This window comes from Callithrix jacchus, chromosome 2 (genome assembly GCF_049354715.1).
Source record: "Callithrix jacchus isolate 240 chromosome 2, calJac240_pri, whole genome shotgun sequence".
NCBI lineage: Eukaryota > Metazoa > Chordata > Mammalia > Primates > Cebidae > Callithrix > Callithrix jacchus.
Genome location: NC_133503.1, coordinates 48320346 through 48335247, shown reverse-complemented (window position 1 = coordinate 48335247; position 14902 = coordinate 48320346). Strand labels below are relative to the sequence as shown.

General features: G+C 48.4%; 1 protein-coding gene across 17 annotated transcripts in view; it reads right to left on the bottom strand.

The window, feature by feature from the left end:
* Positions 1 to 14902, bottom strand: part of ARHGEF37 (Rho guanine nucleotide exchange factor 37) — a 63375-nt gene that overhangs the window by 8297 nt on the left and 40176 nt on the right. For 14 of the 17 annotated variants that reach the window (XM_054250674.2, XM_078362689.1, XM_078362736.1 and 11 more), the window contains 7 exons: positions 12846 to 13045; positions 10794 to 10924; positions 10064 to 10168; positions 7797 to 7907; positions 6216 to 6545; positions 4213 to 4341; positions 396 to 591 (listed from right to left, as the gene is read on the bottom strand). In XM_054250674.2, coding sequence (XP_054106649.1) covers positions 396 to 591; positions 4213 to 4341; positions 6216 to 6545; positions 7797 to 7907; positions 10064 to 10168; positions 10794 to 10924; positions 12846 to 13045 — 1202 coding nt within the window. The remainder of the gene's footprint in view (positions 1 to 395; positions 592 to 4212; positions 4342 to 6215; positions 6546 to 7796; positions 7908 to 10063; positions 10169 to 10793; positions 10925 to 12845; positions 13046 to 14902) is intronic. The other 3 variants (XM_078362755.1, XM_078362767.1, XM_078362763.1) reach the window with 2 other exon arrangements.

Below are 14902 nucleotides of genomic sequence, written 5' to 3'. Positions count from 1 at the left end.
TCCGGCAGTGGAGCCAGGATCTGAGCATTCTATCTCTGTGCCCATCTCCATCTTTCAGAGTGGTCCTGGAGTTCTCTCCATACAGCCCTGTTGAGCCCAGTGATCTGCAAGCCTCTCAAGGCAGGAGCCTTGTCTTATATGCTCAAAGCCCAGCACACAATAGGCGCTGGATGACAGACCCTGCAATGAATGCCTGAATTCCTTTTGTGGATATTTCATGCCCCGCTGAGTCACTCTAAGCTGACTGTGCTGTGAGCCCTGTGTTTGTCACCTGTGCCTACTCCCATCCTAGAATGCACAGCCAGACTTTGGGCCACAAGAGTGCCCGTGTCTCTGGACTGGCTTCTGTGGGGTGGTTTTCCCAGAAGGAGAAGGGCTCACAAAGGCTCACATACTCCCTGTGTCCACCAGCCAGCGGCCGCTGTTGCCTTTGGTGTCCTTGTTTTGAAGAAGGGCCACGATTTGGCCCCGAGGCAGAGTCAGGTCCAGTGTCCCAGTCCCACTGATGTTGTTCGTCACCTGGTACAGCTTCCCAGGGCCATACCTGCTCAGGAGAGCCTGTACCTGGCGTTCAGACCCTGGAAGGAGCGGCTGGGAGAGGAGGAGCAGAGACAGACATGAGTACTTGAATAAACCTGTCAAAGCTGGCACCAACATTTGCTCACATTTTGAGAGCCAGGAGTACTGGGCCTGGTCCTAACTCTGCCACTGAAGGGCCCACCCTGATCAGGGCCACAAGGCCCCCACTAGCAGATGGCTGGCTCTAAGCAGCCAATAGCCTTTTAGAAGAAACTTCTAATTGCTGGGATTCTCTAACATTCTAATTCAAATTCTGACATTTCTCAGTTACTAAACTCCTAAGATTGGGCCCTAAATTCTGCCCATACCATCAGGCTAAGTTATTCCACAGCAGAATGCCTTGGACAGGTCTTTCAATTCCATTAGGCTGTGAGTTTCAGGTGGGCACCAGACCTTATTCATCTGGTTTCCTAAATAGCCAGCGAAGGCCTGCACATGGCGGACTTCACATATGCATGAATAATGGAATGTAACCTTTGATTTCATGAGTTTTCAGCCCACAGGCATTTATGAAGCACCTATTATTTACAAGTCACTGTGGAAAACTTTGTGAATGGTGTAGTAGAAACACAGGAGAGTTTTACTCAGATGAAAATTGTCATCTAGCTGGAAAGAATGATTCGGTGGCACTTTCAACTTATCCAAAAATCTCCTGGCACTTCCTGTTTTTTCATTCCACAATACTGTTTCCAGAGAGTATCAACAAGAAGAGACTCAGGGATGCTTGTCCCCTTTTAGTAAAATCAATAAGAAACTAAATCTGTTAAATATATATTTACTCTCTGTCTTGAGAGAAGCGTGTGTGTGTGTGTGTGTGTGTGTGTGTTCACCATGCTCTCTGTGATTACTTCTTGGGGGGAGGTGTCAGCTGTGGGGAGGCAGGCAGAGATACCCTTCAGGAACATTTGGCCACAGATTCTGCCACGTCCTTCCTCCAAAGGGGATGGTGTGTAGGGATTTAGAACCAGGAGATCTCAGTGTTTCTAAACAGGTCCTTAAACAGGAATGTAGAGACGAGGTAGTTTTCTTTGAGAACGACGGTGTGTTGCGGTCACGTCTTTCAGAACCAGGTCCTTAAACAGGAATGTAGAGACGAGGTAGTTTTCTTTGAGAACGAACGGTGTGTTGCGGTCACGTCTTTCAGAACCGTGGTGTGCGTGTGAGTATAAGAGCCAGTGGTGTCACAGATGCTGGCCTTCTTTCTCAAGGCTGACCGGCCCTCCCAATGCAGAGAACAGTGTCACTCTTGGGAGGGCCCCCAAGGAGGGCTTGTAAAGATTCCATGAGGGCCGCTCCTGTCTTGGGAGACCACCTCACTTGTGCTGGATTCTATAACCTCAGCCAAGTACATCAGAAATGGACAGGAGGGGTGTTTGTGTGTGTGTGTGTATGTGCGTATAGAGGTGGAAGGGTGGGAAGGGGTGACTTTTCCTACCAATGTGCAACACATACTGGGATTATGGATGTTTCCATTTGTTTCCTTTTTATTTGTTTTTCTGTGTCTTTTAACTTTTCTACAATATGTATGGATTGCTTTCCCAATAAGAAACATATCCTTTTAATTTGCTTTAAGTAGAAAGAGAGAAGAGGTTCTCATGACACATTCAAGTGGCTACTCTGCTGTTTATCTTTTACACCCGTTCTCTCTCCCTGAGTCTCAGGTCCCATGGCAACCCCCTAGTCAGTGAGGCTTCTGCTGGGCAATGCTCTCAGGTGGGGTAGGAGGGGGACAGATGGGGACAGATGGGGCCAGCAAGGAGTCAGCCCACGGCCTCAGGGCAGACTTCAGGGCGTGATGGTCTCCTATGTTCACAATACTTGGGCCAGATGTGGGCCCCCTTTATCTGTCCTGTTCTGCTGGGCTCCTTTTCTTGTTTCTGTGTGTCCCTGGGGCCCCACTGTCCCTCTGGGGAATCTCAGGGCTCTTGTTTCCTGACTCTTCATTTCACATGTTGCATGTGATGGGACACAGTTTCAGTTTCTCACATCCAGGTCTTGCCACAGTCTGAGGAGACCCTTCTCCCTACAGCTGCTTCAGCTACTTTTGAAACACAGACCACCTGCTTATACTTTTCAAGTGACTAGAACAGATAACCTCTACTTATATTTTAAAGGAAAATACATTTTTAAGAAAGCATTTAGGGCCAGGTGCAGTGGCTCATGCCTGTAATCCCAGTACTCTGGGAGGCCAAGGTAGGCAGATCATGAGGTCAGGAGTTCGAGACTAGGCTGGCCAACATAGTGAAACCCCATCTCTACTAAAAATACAAAACAGTAGCCAGACGTGGTGTCAGGCGCCTGTAATCCCAGCTGCTCGGGAGGCTGAGGCAGGAGAATCACTTGAACCTGGGAGTTGGAGATTGCAGTGAGCCGAGATCATACCATTGTACTCTCTAGCCCCAGGCAACAGTGTGAAATTCCATCTTAAAAAAAAAGCATTTGAGGCCAGGTACAGTGGCTCATGCCTGTAATCCCAGCACTTTGGGAGGCTGAGGTGGGTGGATCACGAGGTCAAGAGATCGAGACCATTCTGGTCAACATGGTGAAACCCTGTCTCTACTAAAAAAAAAAAAAAAAAAAAAATTAGCTGGGCATGGTGGCTCGTGCCTGTAATCCCAGCTATTCAGGAGGCTGAGGCAGGAGAATTGCCTGAACCCAGGAGGCAGAAGTTGCAGTGAGCCAAGATCGCGCCATTGCACTCCAGCCTGGGTAACAAGGACAAAACTCCGTCTCAAAAAAAAAAGGACCAGCCTGGTAAACATGGTGAAACCCTGTTGCTACTAAAAATACAAAAAATAGCTGGGTGTAGTGGTGGGCACCTGTAATCCTAGCTACTTAGGAGGCTGAAGCAAGAGAATCGCTTGGGAGGTGGAGGTTGCAATGAGCCAAGATCGCGCCACTGCCCTCTAGCCAGGGCAACAGAGTAAAATTACATCTTTAAAAAAAAAAAAAGGAAATCATTTGGTCAGCCAAAGATTTGTACACCATCATGCAGCTGAAATGCTGTTCTTTGCAATAAAAAAAAAATAGCAAAAGGAAGTTTAAATTACATATTCAAAATTTTTATTTATGTTGAATGCTCATATTGAAGCTGGTATTAGAAGGTGGGGAAGGAAAAGGATACCTTTGCTTGGCTCACTGCAACCTCTGCCTCCTAAGCACAAGCAATTCTGCCTCAGCCTTCCGAGTGGCTGGGATTATAGGCACACACCACCACACTCAGCTAATTTTTGTATTTGTAGTAGAGACGGGGTTTGCCATGTTGGCCAGGCTGATCCTGAACTCTTGGGCTCAAGTGATCCACCAACCTTAGCCTCCCAAAGCTCTTTGGGAGCTAAATGTCAATACCATTTGCCAATCATTATGTCTAATTTCACTTAATATTAAAAGGTTTGAGTTTTCTTTTCCTTGACTCAGAAGTTCTGTGCTGTTCTTCTACTTCTTGGATGTGAAGAACATGTATGTATGTGGGTGTGTCCCCCACCCCCAACTCAGAGAGAAAGGAGAAAGAATTTATTTCCGTGGATAACAGGAAACACTGGGGGACAAAAAGGAAAGGAAAGAGGGGATGGAGCCTCACCCCACTGGCCAGTGAAGAACTGGCCACGCTTTGGGGTGGGGAAGGATGCTTACCTGTGTGGTGGGAGGTGGCAGCACTTTCTCAAAGGTCTCTTGAAAGGAGTGAAGCTGGTTACTCGTCCGGCCCAGTGTGTCCTCCACCAGCTTCCTGAAGGCAGGCTCTGGGACATGGTGGTGGGGCAGCTAAGTGGGGACAGACACTGTCAACAGAGCTTTGGGCAAGAGGGACAAGGAGATCCCTGGCTTGGTTTGGGTTTCTGTTACTTTCAACCCAAGGAGTTCTCAGTGATGCTCTGTCCTGAGACCTTGACCCTGTGCAGGATCTCTTGTATTTTCATCAGACAAACTAGGAGTGAGTGAGACCCCACAGCTTGTCACCAATCTCACAGCTTGTCACCAAACTGCTCTCAGTGCTGACTAGAGCCTTCCTCCCACCAGGATGAGGGGAGATTGAGGTTTCTGCCTGCAGCCTTTCCCAGGTCCCCCAGGGACAGGCCAGGTTCATGGACCACAGGACACAGATAAGGCAGGCTGGCAGCTGTTACCAGCAAACTCTGACAGGACCAATCAGGAAGCACCCTAACTTTCTGCTTTTACAAATGTGACCACCTCTCTACTGGCATCCCCAAACACTCCCCAGCTCTGCACATCCCGGCTTTAATGCAAGGTGTTGAGGCAGCCCAAGAGAAAACCTCTAGGCTAGAAGAAAGGAAAAAGATCACCTCATCAGATTTACTCTTCTGCCCTCAAGGAAGAGAAACACTTCTTTTGCTGATGGTTCAGGCCTAATTCAATTTGCAAAGAGTGTCTGGGACAGAACTCTGCAAGGACCAAAAAGAGGAAAAGCTTGCAGTCCCCCTGCTGGAGGAGAAACACACCCATGGGTCCCTGCAGCAGAAGGCAGGCTCTGGAAAGTACTGAATACAGTCCCATCCACAGGGCTGCTGGAGAATGGAGGATAGGGAGGTGACTTCTTCCCACCAGGGGATGGGGAGCTCTGAGAGCTTCATGGAGAGACTCATTCATCTGTCACCTGTATGGGGAGCTCCTACTCTATGCCAGACACTTAAAAGTGCTGAGGGACAATGGAGAGGGCCATTCGAAGCCGAGGCAGGCATCTGTGCAGAATGGCTACATTCAGCAGCTGTGTGCTGGAGGGGAGGGCTGTGGGCTGCAAAGGGGATGGGGTGGGGAAGGCAAATTTTAGTAGAATTTTCATGCAAAGGATTGGAGGGGGAAAAGCTGAGCTTATGGTGACACACAGGAGACAGTGTGTGACATGAGAAGTATTGAAACTGCTCCCAAGTTTGGACCCGCCAGCAATTGAGCTCTGATGTTGACATCTGAGAGCAAAAGCTGGAATTTTCTTCCCTATATCAACTCCATCTCCCAAACACTAAAACCAAGTTTGCATTTGGAGGTTTATCCAAACCTCTGTGGAACCTATTTATGCTTTCAGCCAGTAGCCCCTTTTACAGGCTCTTGAGTGTTGTGGTTCAGAGCCCAGGATCTGGAGCTGAACTGTCAGAGTTCAAAGCTTGCTATTAGCCATGTGGCCCTAGACAAGCTACTTAACCTCTCCATGCCTTGGCTTCTTTATTTTTAAAATGAGGATAATTATACCTACTCTGTAGGGTTGTTGTGAGGGTTGAATGAGCTCATCTAAAGTACTCATGAGAAGATGGCTGTTAGAAGTAGTAACACCGGCCTGAGACATTTACTCCTGACTGTGTAGATGTGACCTTTTGTCTCTGTCACCAACTTCTAGTACACTTCGGAGATCAATCCCAAGGTCTGCTATTGTACCAGCAAAGCTTCTGCTGCTTCTGAGTTGCAGGACTTGGGAATGGTCTGGAATCTCAGTCCTATCCTTGCTTTCATGGTCTGACTTCACTAACAGAGGGACACTAGGCATGAGAGAGATCTGGAAGGTTCCCACTGCCTCCTACTAAGTGCCTGATGCCTCCCTCCCTCCTAGCTCTACACACAGCTGGCTGATGGGGCTGCAAGGCCTGCCTGGCTACTCCCCGCAGGTGTCCCAGTTCCAGCGGCCTTACCTGGGCCATGCTGCCCTCTGCCCTCTGCAGCACTTGCTTTGCAAGGTCCCTCTGGAGGGTCACGAATGTGCGCAGGATCTGGCCCAGCCACTGCATGGCCAGCTGGTTAAACTGTGGGAGCTCAGCCACCAGCAGGGAGTTGAGTGCCTGGTACGTGTGCCGGGCTGCCTGCTCCTCATAGGTCACACTGCCCACCTCCAGCAGCTTCTCTTCTACCCGCTCAAAGTCCAGTAGCTTGTCCAGACGCTTCTTGATCAGGTTCTGAGGGCCGAGCAGGGCTTTGGCCAGGCTGCACAGTGGCTGCCACACCAGGCCTTCCAGCCGCTGCTTCTGCAAGGAGAGGTGAGCATGGGAGTTGGGAAAGGAGGTAGCAGAAAGCAGGGGCTGTGAACGAGGCTTTGGAAGCATGCAGGCCTGGGTTCCAGTCTAAGCTCCACCGACTAGCTGGGACCTTTAGCATGTTATCTAACTTCCCTAGGCCTCAATCTGCCTATCTGAAAAATGGGGATGTTGCATGTAATGAGCTTAACAGAGTGCCTGGCACAGAGTAGGCATTCAATCTTACAGAGCACTTCCAATCATTATTATACAAAGATCTCGAAAATATATATATTTATTTTTTTGAGACAGGGTCTTACTCTGTCTCTCAGGCTGTCTCCCAGTGACATGATCATAGCTCACTGCAGCCTACGTGTCAGGCTCAAGTGATCCACCTTGGCCTCCCAAGTAGCTGGGACAATAGGCACATGCCATCACACCCAGTTAATTTTATTATTATTATTTTTTGTAGAGACAGGGTCTCTTTATGTTGCCCAGGCTGATCTCAAACAACTGGGCTCAAGCAATCCTCCTGCCTCGGCCTTCCAAAGTGTTGGGATTATAGGTGTAAGCCACCTTGCCCAGCCTTAGAAAATATTTCACATAGAGTGATGGTCAAGAGTCTTTGGGGCTCAGATCCCAGCTTACCACTGACCATCTGTATAAATGACCCAGGAGGTCACCCTATCTGAGTCTCAAGCTCCCATGTGCAGGATGGGGCTATTCATAGTAGCCACCCCCAAAACCATATGGTGAGGATTAAATGATGTAAGGAATAATATAAAGGGCTTAGTATAGAGTCTGGCAAATAGTGAGACTCAATAAATGTTAGTGGGGTCTATTTTTTTTTTTGAGACAGTCTCATTCCATCACCAGGAGGCAGGCTAGAGTGTAGTGGCATGACCTCTGCTCACTGCAACCTCCACCTCCCGGGTTCAAGCAATTCTCCTGCTTCAGCCTCCCGAGTAGCTGGGACTACAGGCACACGCCACCACACCCAGCTAATTTTTTTTGCATTTTTAGTAGAGATGGGGTTTCACCATGTTGGCCAGGATGGTCTCGATCTCCTGGCCTTGTGATCCTCCCGCCTCCACCTGGGGTCTATTTTTATCAGTAAAGTGCACTGATAATAATCTATGCTGCTGACCTCTCAGGAAGATTACAGATGTGACAGTTGCATAAAATGCCTAACTTCTAAATGCTGTTCTTGTAAGTTCTACCACCTGCCTAACAGAGAAAGAAGAAAGAAAAAGTTCCACTCACAAACTTCAGGAAGGCCTCCAGCTGAAGGTCTCTGGCCAAATTGCAGTACTGCACTGCAGGCCCCTCAGCGATGTCCAGGTTGAATTCGTGCGGCCTGAAGCAGAGGAAAGCCTGGACCCAGTAACAAGGAGAAACATCCAATCATGGCCTGTTGTGGCCATCTTAGGCTGGAATCCCCTTCCACCATACCTCCTGAAGAGCTTGTCCAGGCTCTCTACACACCCCAGAGGGACACACACAGCTGATTCTATCCTCACACAGCTTAAGTGATTAGAAAGTTCTGCCTTAGACTCAGCCAACCTCTTTCTCCTCATTCCAGTGCTTCTTGAACGTCACATATTTGCATCCACCTTTGTGGATTTTTTTTTCTCTTTTTGAGACAGAATCTTACCCCGTCACTCAGGCTGCTGTGCAGTACAGAGATCTTGGCTCACTGTAACCTCTGCCTCCCAGGTTCAAGTGATTCTCCTGCCTCAGCCTCCCAAGTAGCTGGGACTACAGGCATGTAACACCATACCCAGCTAATTTTTTTTTTTTGTATTTTTAGTAGAGACAAGGTTTCACCATGTTAGCCAGGCTGGTCTCGAACTCCCGATCTCAAGTGATCTATCTGCCTCAGCCTCCCAACCTTCCAAAGTGCTATGATTGCAGGTGTGAGCCTGCGCACCTGGCAGTAGGTTTTTTTTCATGTCCATATTTCACATGTTCTATTAATACTTTTCTCTAAATCAATTAACCTTTTCTATTTACATCAATGCATTAAAAACACACACACACACCTTACAATGCTACCACAAAGGGAAAACCAGCAGTAATCACCACACATAAGCATATAAAATAATTGCTATAAAAACAAAACACTGTCATTACATTCTACTGTCTGGATATCATTCTGAAATGATATTCAGCCTGAAACTCATTCTGCGTGTGTTAAAGGAACACCAGCAAGTAGGCTTTTCCTGGATTCAGTCAGAGGATTAAAAGAGGGAATCCCTCACTAATGACAAGATTCTACGTTAACTCCATATCTGTCATGTAAGTCCTGCATCTACAGAGAGGCAGCCTTAATGCTTCCAAATAGTCATCCTGCTCGGCAAAGCCGGAGGTATCTCTCACGTCCCTGTGGTTTACCTCTCTCAAAGCCCCACACTTCTGGTGGCAGCCAGAGACTGGATGACCTTTCTGAGGCCCAGTACTTGCAGGCCCCTCCTTTCTTTTTCATGCCTTGGCTCTGAGCGTCTTCCCCTCCTGCTCGCTGTGCTGTAACAGGATCCGGGCTGTTCAGACCCTGCCACTGGGGGTGCCCACGGTGGAACATGAATGAGCAGTGGGACTGACCCACACAGAGAAGCATGGAGCTACACTCTCCTTCCTTTACATATTTCAATAATGCCACCCCAAACCCCATTATCCAAAGGGCCCATTATCATCTGTGACTGAGCTGATTGGCACAAATGTACGTAATTAAGAACAAAACCACATTAAGGAGGCCGGGTAGACAGAATGAGTCAGCAGTGATGCTGAGAATCAAGGTGGGATTTGGGCTAGAGGAAACTGCCATTGCTGGAGAGTCACGCACACTGGTGGGCCTATGGGCTGAATTCAGTTCACAGAGATATATTTTCTTGGGCTTTCATAGCACTTAAATCTTCATTTAATTAGTTGCTCACATTGACACATCAAGAGATGTCATCAAAAATCTGGAAAATACCTGAATTTCCAGGTATGTTTTTCTTTAAGTCAGAAGAACTGGGCCCAGATTCCCACCCAGCACCAACCCACAGAGCTGAATAGTAGTTGCTCCTTAGATTTGATTCATGTATTCATTCATTCATTCAGCCCTTCAAATTCCAAATACGATTTTATAAGTAAGTCCACTGAAAAGCCTCGGAAACAGCCTGTTAGACACTACACTCCTATTGCACTGGATTGCCTATTGCCCGCACACTTCACTCAGTAGCATTACCTGCCTGGCCCCTTCAGGCACCTGCGTTTGTCTCCCCTGCTCTAGATGCTGGTCTGGCAGGGTCGCTCTAGAGGGCTCTGGTCCCAGTGAATTTTCACCCTACCTGGTAGGAAACCCAGTGGGCTCAGAAGTTGCCCCTCAGTCTAATGACCTGGGGCTGAGGAGTGCTGCCCAGCACTCTTCTTCTGGTGGCAGCCAGAGACTGGATGACCTTCCCCAGCTTGTAGGCTGGGCTCTGCAAGCCTCCTGCCAGGAGAACCCAGCCCAGACTTGCCCTTTATGAACCCTGCAGGGTCCTCACCTGCAGGTTGTCCAGGTAAGCAGCCATGTTGTTCTTCAGCTCAGTCACACACAGAGACACCCACTGGAACCTCTCTTCTAAATCATCAAATTCCTTGTCTTCTGTCTGAAAGTAATGTGTGTGAGGGCTGAGAATATCCACATGGGGGCAGTAGTGTCCCAAGTCCTCCCTGGAACAACCTTTCCACAGATTCGCCCACCAGTGCAGGTTCTCACAGCCCCGAAGCTCAGTGGATAGTGTAGCTCAGGGGTTTTGCTTCAGAGCATGGAATTGGACACGTAAGCATGAGCCCCAGTTCATTGGCTTCCTAGCTGTGTGACCCCAGATAAGTGTTTGACCCTGTCTGAGCTTCCGATTTCTCATCTTCAAAATGGGGATAATGGGAACACCTATTTCATTGGGTGAGCGTGCTTGGTTCAGAGCAGGCACTCCACCAACATGAACTGCTAGAAGTAGCTATTTGGGACTGGTTCTTTGCCCAGACTCAGAGACCAGCTCTCCTATCTGTGTAAAGAGGCCCCAGAGAGAGTGGCCCAAAACACTGGAGAAAGCCCTCCACTGGCTCTTCAGAATCAAGTGGGGTGCCACCTCTGCCTCTTCCCAGCACCTCACTTGCTCAGCCTCTGTTGCCTCAGTTCTGAAAGGAGCCTAAGCCCCCTGTCTACCCCGTGCACAGGGCCTGGCCTCAGGAGTGGCTGGATGGGACTCTTTCTCTCAGGCCCATGCTCACCCTGGGGATCAGCCCTGCCTCCTGCTTCAGCAGCTGGCTCAGCCGGGTGGTCTTCTTGGAGAGGGTGTGTGTGTTGATGCGGGCCAGCCGCTCTCGGAGGGTCAGCTGCTCTACCTTGGTGTACTTGGAGGCTGCACCGACAGAGAAGAGGGGAAGCATGGTGATCAAAGCTGACCCAGGAAAGCAAGCATCACGGACATGCCTACCTGGGCACCTGCTTGGGCCCTCTTCTCCCACAGGGTCACATTCATTAGGTTGGTGAGTCACACAGGAAAAGCACAGGGTCCTCTTTCTGAGGTGTGTGCCCTGGCTGAAGAGCTTCCTGCCTGCTTGACTTTGGCAAGTCACCACTCCTTGGGGCCTCAGTTTCCTCATCTGTAAAATGGGACCAGCCACCTTGCTGGATTGCTGGGAGAGTCACCTAAGACAGAGGCTCTGAATGGACTTCCTAAAGAACCCAGGGAGAAGAGATTTGCCTAGGGTCCCTCAGCCAGTTTGAGCCAGGCCAGCTGGGAGCCACGCTTCCCGCTCCTGACTCAGTGCTTCCTACTGACCTGTTGTCTCTTGGCCTGGATGGAGAAGCAGGTGGGGAGGAAATCCAAAGCTGTTAAATATAGTGTAGCATGGTGGTGAAAACTCCAGGCCTGAGTTTGAAACCTGGTTCTCAGCCAGGTGCGGTGGCTCACGCTTATAATCCCAGCACTTTGGGAGGCCGAGGCAGGTGGATCACGAGGTCAGGAGTTCAAGACCAGCCTGGCCAATATGAAACCTTGTCTCTACTAAAAAAAATACAAAAATTAGCTGGGTATGGTGGCACACCATAGTGGCACACGGTAGTCCCAGCTACTTGGGAGGCTGAGGCAAGAGAGTTGCTGGAACCTGGGAGGTGAAGGCTGCAGCGAGCTGAAATTAGGCCACTGTATTCCAGCCTGGGTAACAGTGCGTGACTCCATCAGACAGACAGACAGAGAAGGGAGGAAGCAAGGAAGGAAGGAAGGAAGGAAGGGAGGGAGGGAGGGAGGGGGGAAAGGAGGAAGGGAGGAAGGGAGGAAGAAAAGAAGGAAAGAAAGAAAGAAAAGAAAGAAAGAAAGAAAGAAAGAAAGAAAGAAAGAAAGAAAGAAAGAAAGAAAGAAAGAAAGAAAGAAAGAAACCTGGCTCTGTCCCTTACTAGTTCTGTGATAGGAAGCAAGTGATGTATTCTTTCATTTTACCCGACTGTGAAATGAGGCTAACGGGGCCAACCTCGGAGGGTTAGTGCAAAGATCAAATATGACGATAAAGGAAAAAGCACGGCACAGTTAGTTCTTACTAACATTAGCTGAATTGCCATTTTCATATTGTCTCAGTCGTGTAATTGAGTTTCTCTTAACTTAGGACACTGCTCCATTTTCCAAACCTATCTGTTTTAACAACCTGAGAGGCAGGGGTTCTCCCTCTCCCCAGATAAATGCACAGTTCTTCACCTCCCCAGTATTGGTTTCTCCTCCACAGTGTGGCAGTCATGTGGTTTGGATGAGATTGATCTCACTTTAGTTCAAAGGGTGGGCTGCTGACTGATACAAGCCAATCCATAGAATTCCAACCCCCTGGCAACAGTGATTGATTCAAAGAAGGGCACATAACCCAGGTCTAAGGCAATCAGTTAATGGCACCCTAATTATAGTGATTAGTTCAGGGTGAGCACATGACCCAGGAGGGTCCTATCAAAGAGAAGATTCGATTTCATCTTTGTGGCTAAGGGGAAAAAAACCTTGCCTTACCCTGGGAAGTGTGGTATGCAGCTGTGAGTCTTAGAACAGTCATAACTTGCTATTACAAGGCAAGCCAGCCTGAAGATGAAGCTGATACAGAGTAAAAAGCAGAGACATGGGAGTTACAGGGAAATGGAACCAGCACCCTGATCAAACCCTACCTAAAACTCTCTCATTACCTCTGGATTTATAGTTACATAAGCTACTACCTTCTCTTTACTGGTGAAACTGATTTTAAGTAAATTTTCTGTAACTGGAAGCATTCCCACAAATGTGTCCTCTTAAATGCCCAAGTCCTTACCCACTTCCTTGCGCATCTTGTACTCATTGATATTGGTGTTCACGTCCTGGAGGGCAGAGACAGCCCTCTGAAGGACAGGGTAGGCACTGGCATCAGGGAGTGTGTTCTCCAGGATTTTCTGCAGCAGCAATGGGTACCTGGTGATCCTCTGCAGAGGAATTACCAGCAAGAAACTGAGGCCTGAAGATCCAGCTTGTGGCCTGAGGGAGAAGGCTGGTGTTAGGCAGGTAAAGTCTGCCCTTTGGAGGACCACGGGCCTGGGCTGTAGTCCTCGCTCTACCACTTAGCTCGTTGTGTGATCGCAGGCAAGTTGCCCTCCCTTAATTGTCCTCCGATTCCTCCTCATCTGTAGCTTGTGAGTACCAAATGTTAGAACTAACAGTTCTGGGTCTTGGCTTCCCATCTGTCCTAAATCCAATGTTCAGCTCTCTGCCCTCAGCTTGCTCGGACTCTCCACAGCAGACACGACTGACTATACCCTTGCCCGTGAAACACTCTCTTCTTTTGGCCCCAGAGACACTCTCTGTCCTGCTTCTCCTCACACTCTGCGGGCAGCTCTCTCAGCCTCCTCTGCTGGTGTCTCTCCAAGGCCGGAGTGTCCTGGGGTGTCCTCTCCTCCCTCTCTCTTGGCTTTCTCTTAGTGACCTCATTTGAGCCTATGGCTTTAAACACATCCCAAGCCCAGATCTCCACCTCCAACTTCTGCTCCAGAGCTCCAGACTGGCACGTTCAACTGTATCCTTGACATCTCTGCTCAGATCTGTCCTGAGCACAACTCAGCTCTCTGTGTTGGGTATCCACATGATACCTCATTTAATAGAATGGTCTGCTGCCTTTTAAAAAGCTCTTAAAAATCACAGGAACTCCGATGGGCACCATGGCTCATGCTTGTAATCCCTAAACTTTGGGAGGCCGAGATGGGCAGATCACAAGGTTAAGAGATCGAGACCATCCTGGCCAACTTGGTGAAACCCCATCTCTACTAAAAATACAAAAATTAGCCAGGTGTGGTGGCAGGCACCTGTAATCCCAGCTACTCAGGAGGCTGAGGCAGGAGAACCGCTTGAACCCAGGAGGCGGAGATTGCAGTGAGTTGCACCACTGCACTCCAGTCTGGGCAACAGAGTGGGACTCAGTCTCAAAATAAATAAATAAATAAATAAATAAAAGAATACTAAACACACACACACACACACACACACAAGAACTTAATTTGTAGAGATGTATTTAAAGTATTTAGGGGTAAAAAGTCATAATATCTACACTTTCCTTCAAATCGTTTAGAATAACAATAGATGAAGCAAACAGCAAAATGTTAACATTCGCTCATTTTAGGTGGTGGGTATGTGAGTATCTATTACATTTTACTATTTTTCTATAGGTTTGAAATTTTTTATGAAAAAAAGTCTTTAAAAAAAATTATTGCTTGAGGCCAGGAGTTCAAGACCAGCCTGGGCAACATAACATGACCTTTGTCTCAATAAAAAAAGTAAATTAACCAGGCATGGTGGCTACTCAGGAGGCTAAGGCAGGAGGACTGCTTGAGCCTAGGAGTCCGAGGATACACCCAACTATGATCATGCCACTGTACTCCAGCCTAGAAACAAAGCAAGACCTCATCTTAAAAAAAAAAAAAATAGTGAAAACAAAACTCAGGAGCTAAAGGTGCCAAGGTCCCTTCCAGTTGCACCATTGATGCATGGTTCACTAGTTATAGTCTCCTTCTAAAGATGTCTGGAATTTCATCAAGAGTCCCCAAGTCAATGGCATCTGGGAAGCGGCTCCACAGTCTTTTCTTGATTATGACCAGTACCCCCGAGGCACAGGTTGGAGAAACCCATGAAGGTTTCAAATCTCAGCCATCTAAATGTGCCTTCTTCTTGAAGACTCAACCAGTGCTGCTCAGAACCTTTCTCCAGGCCCTCCCGGAGGATGCTCTTGCCTCTGGCTCTCCTTCCTTAGAAAAATCTCCAGACCAAATGTCCAGGAAAGATCAGCCATGAAGCTAAGAATAGGCTGAACAGGTGGGAGCCCCTCAGAAGCTACAGGGGGCGGGA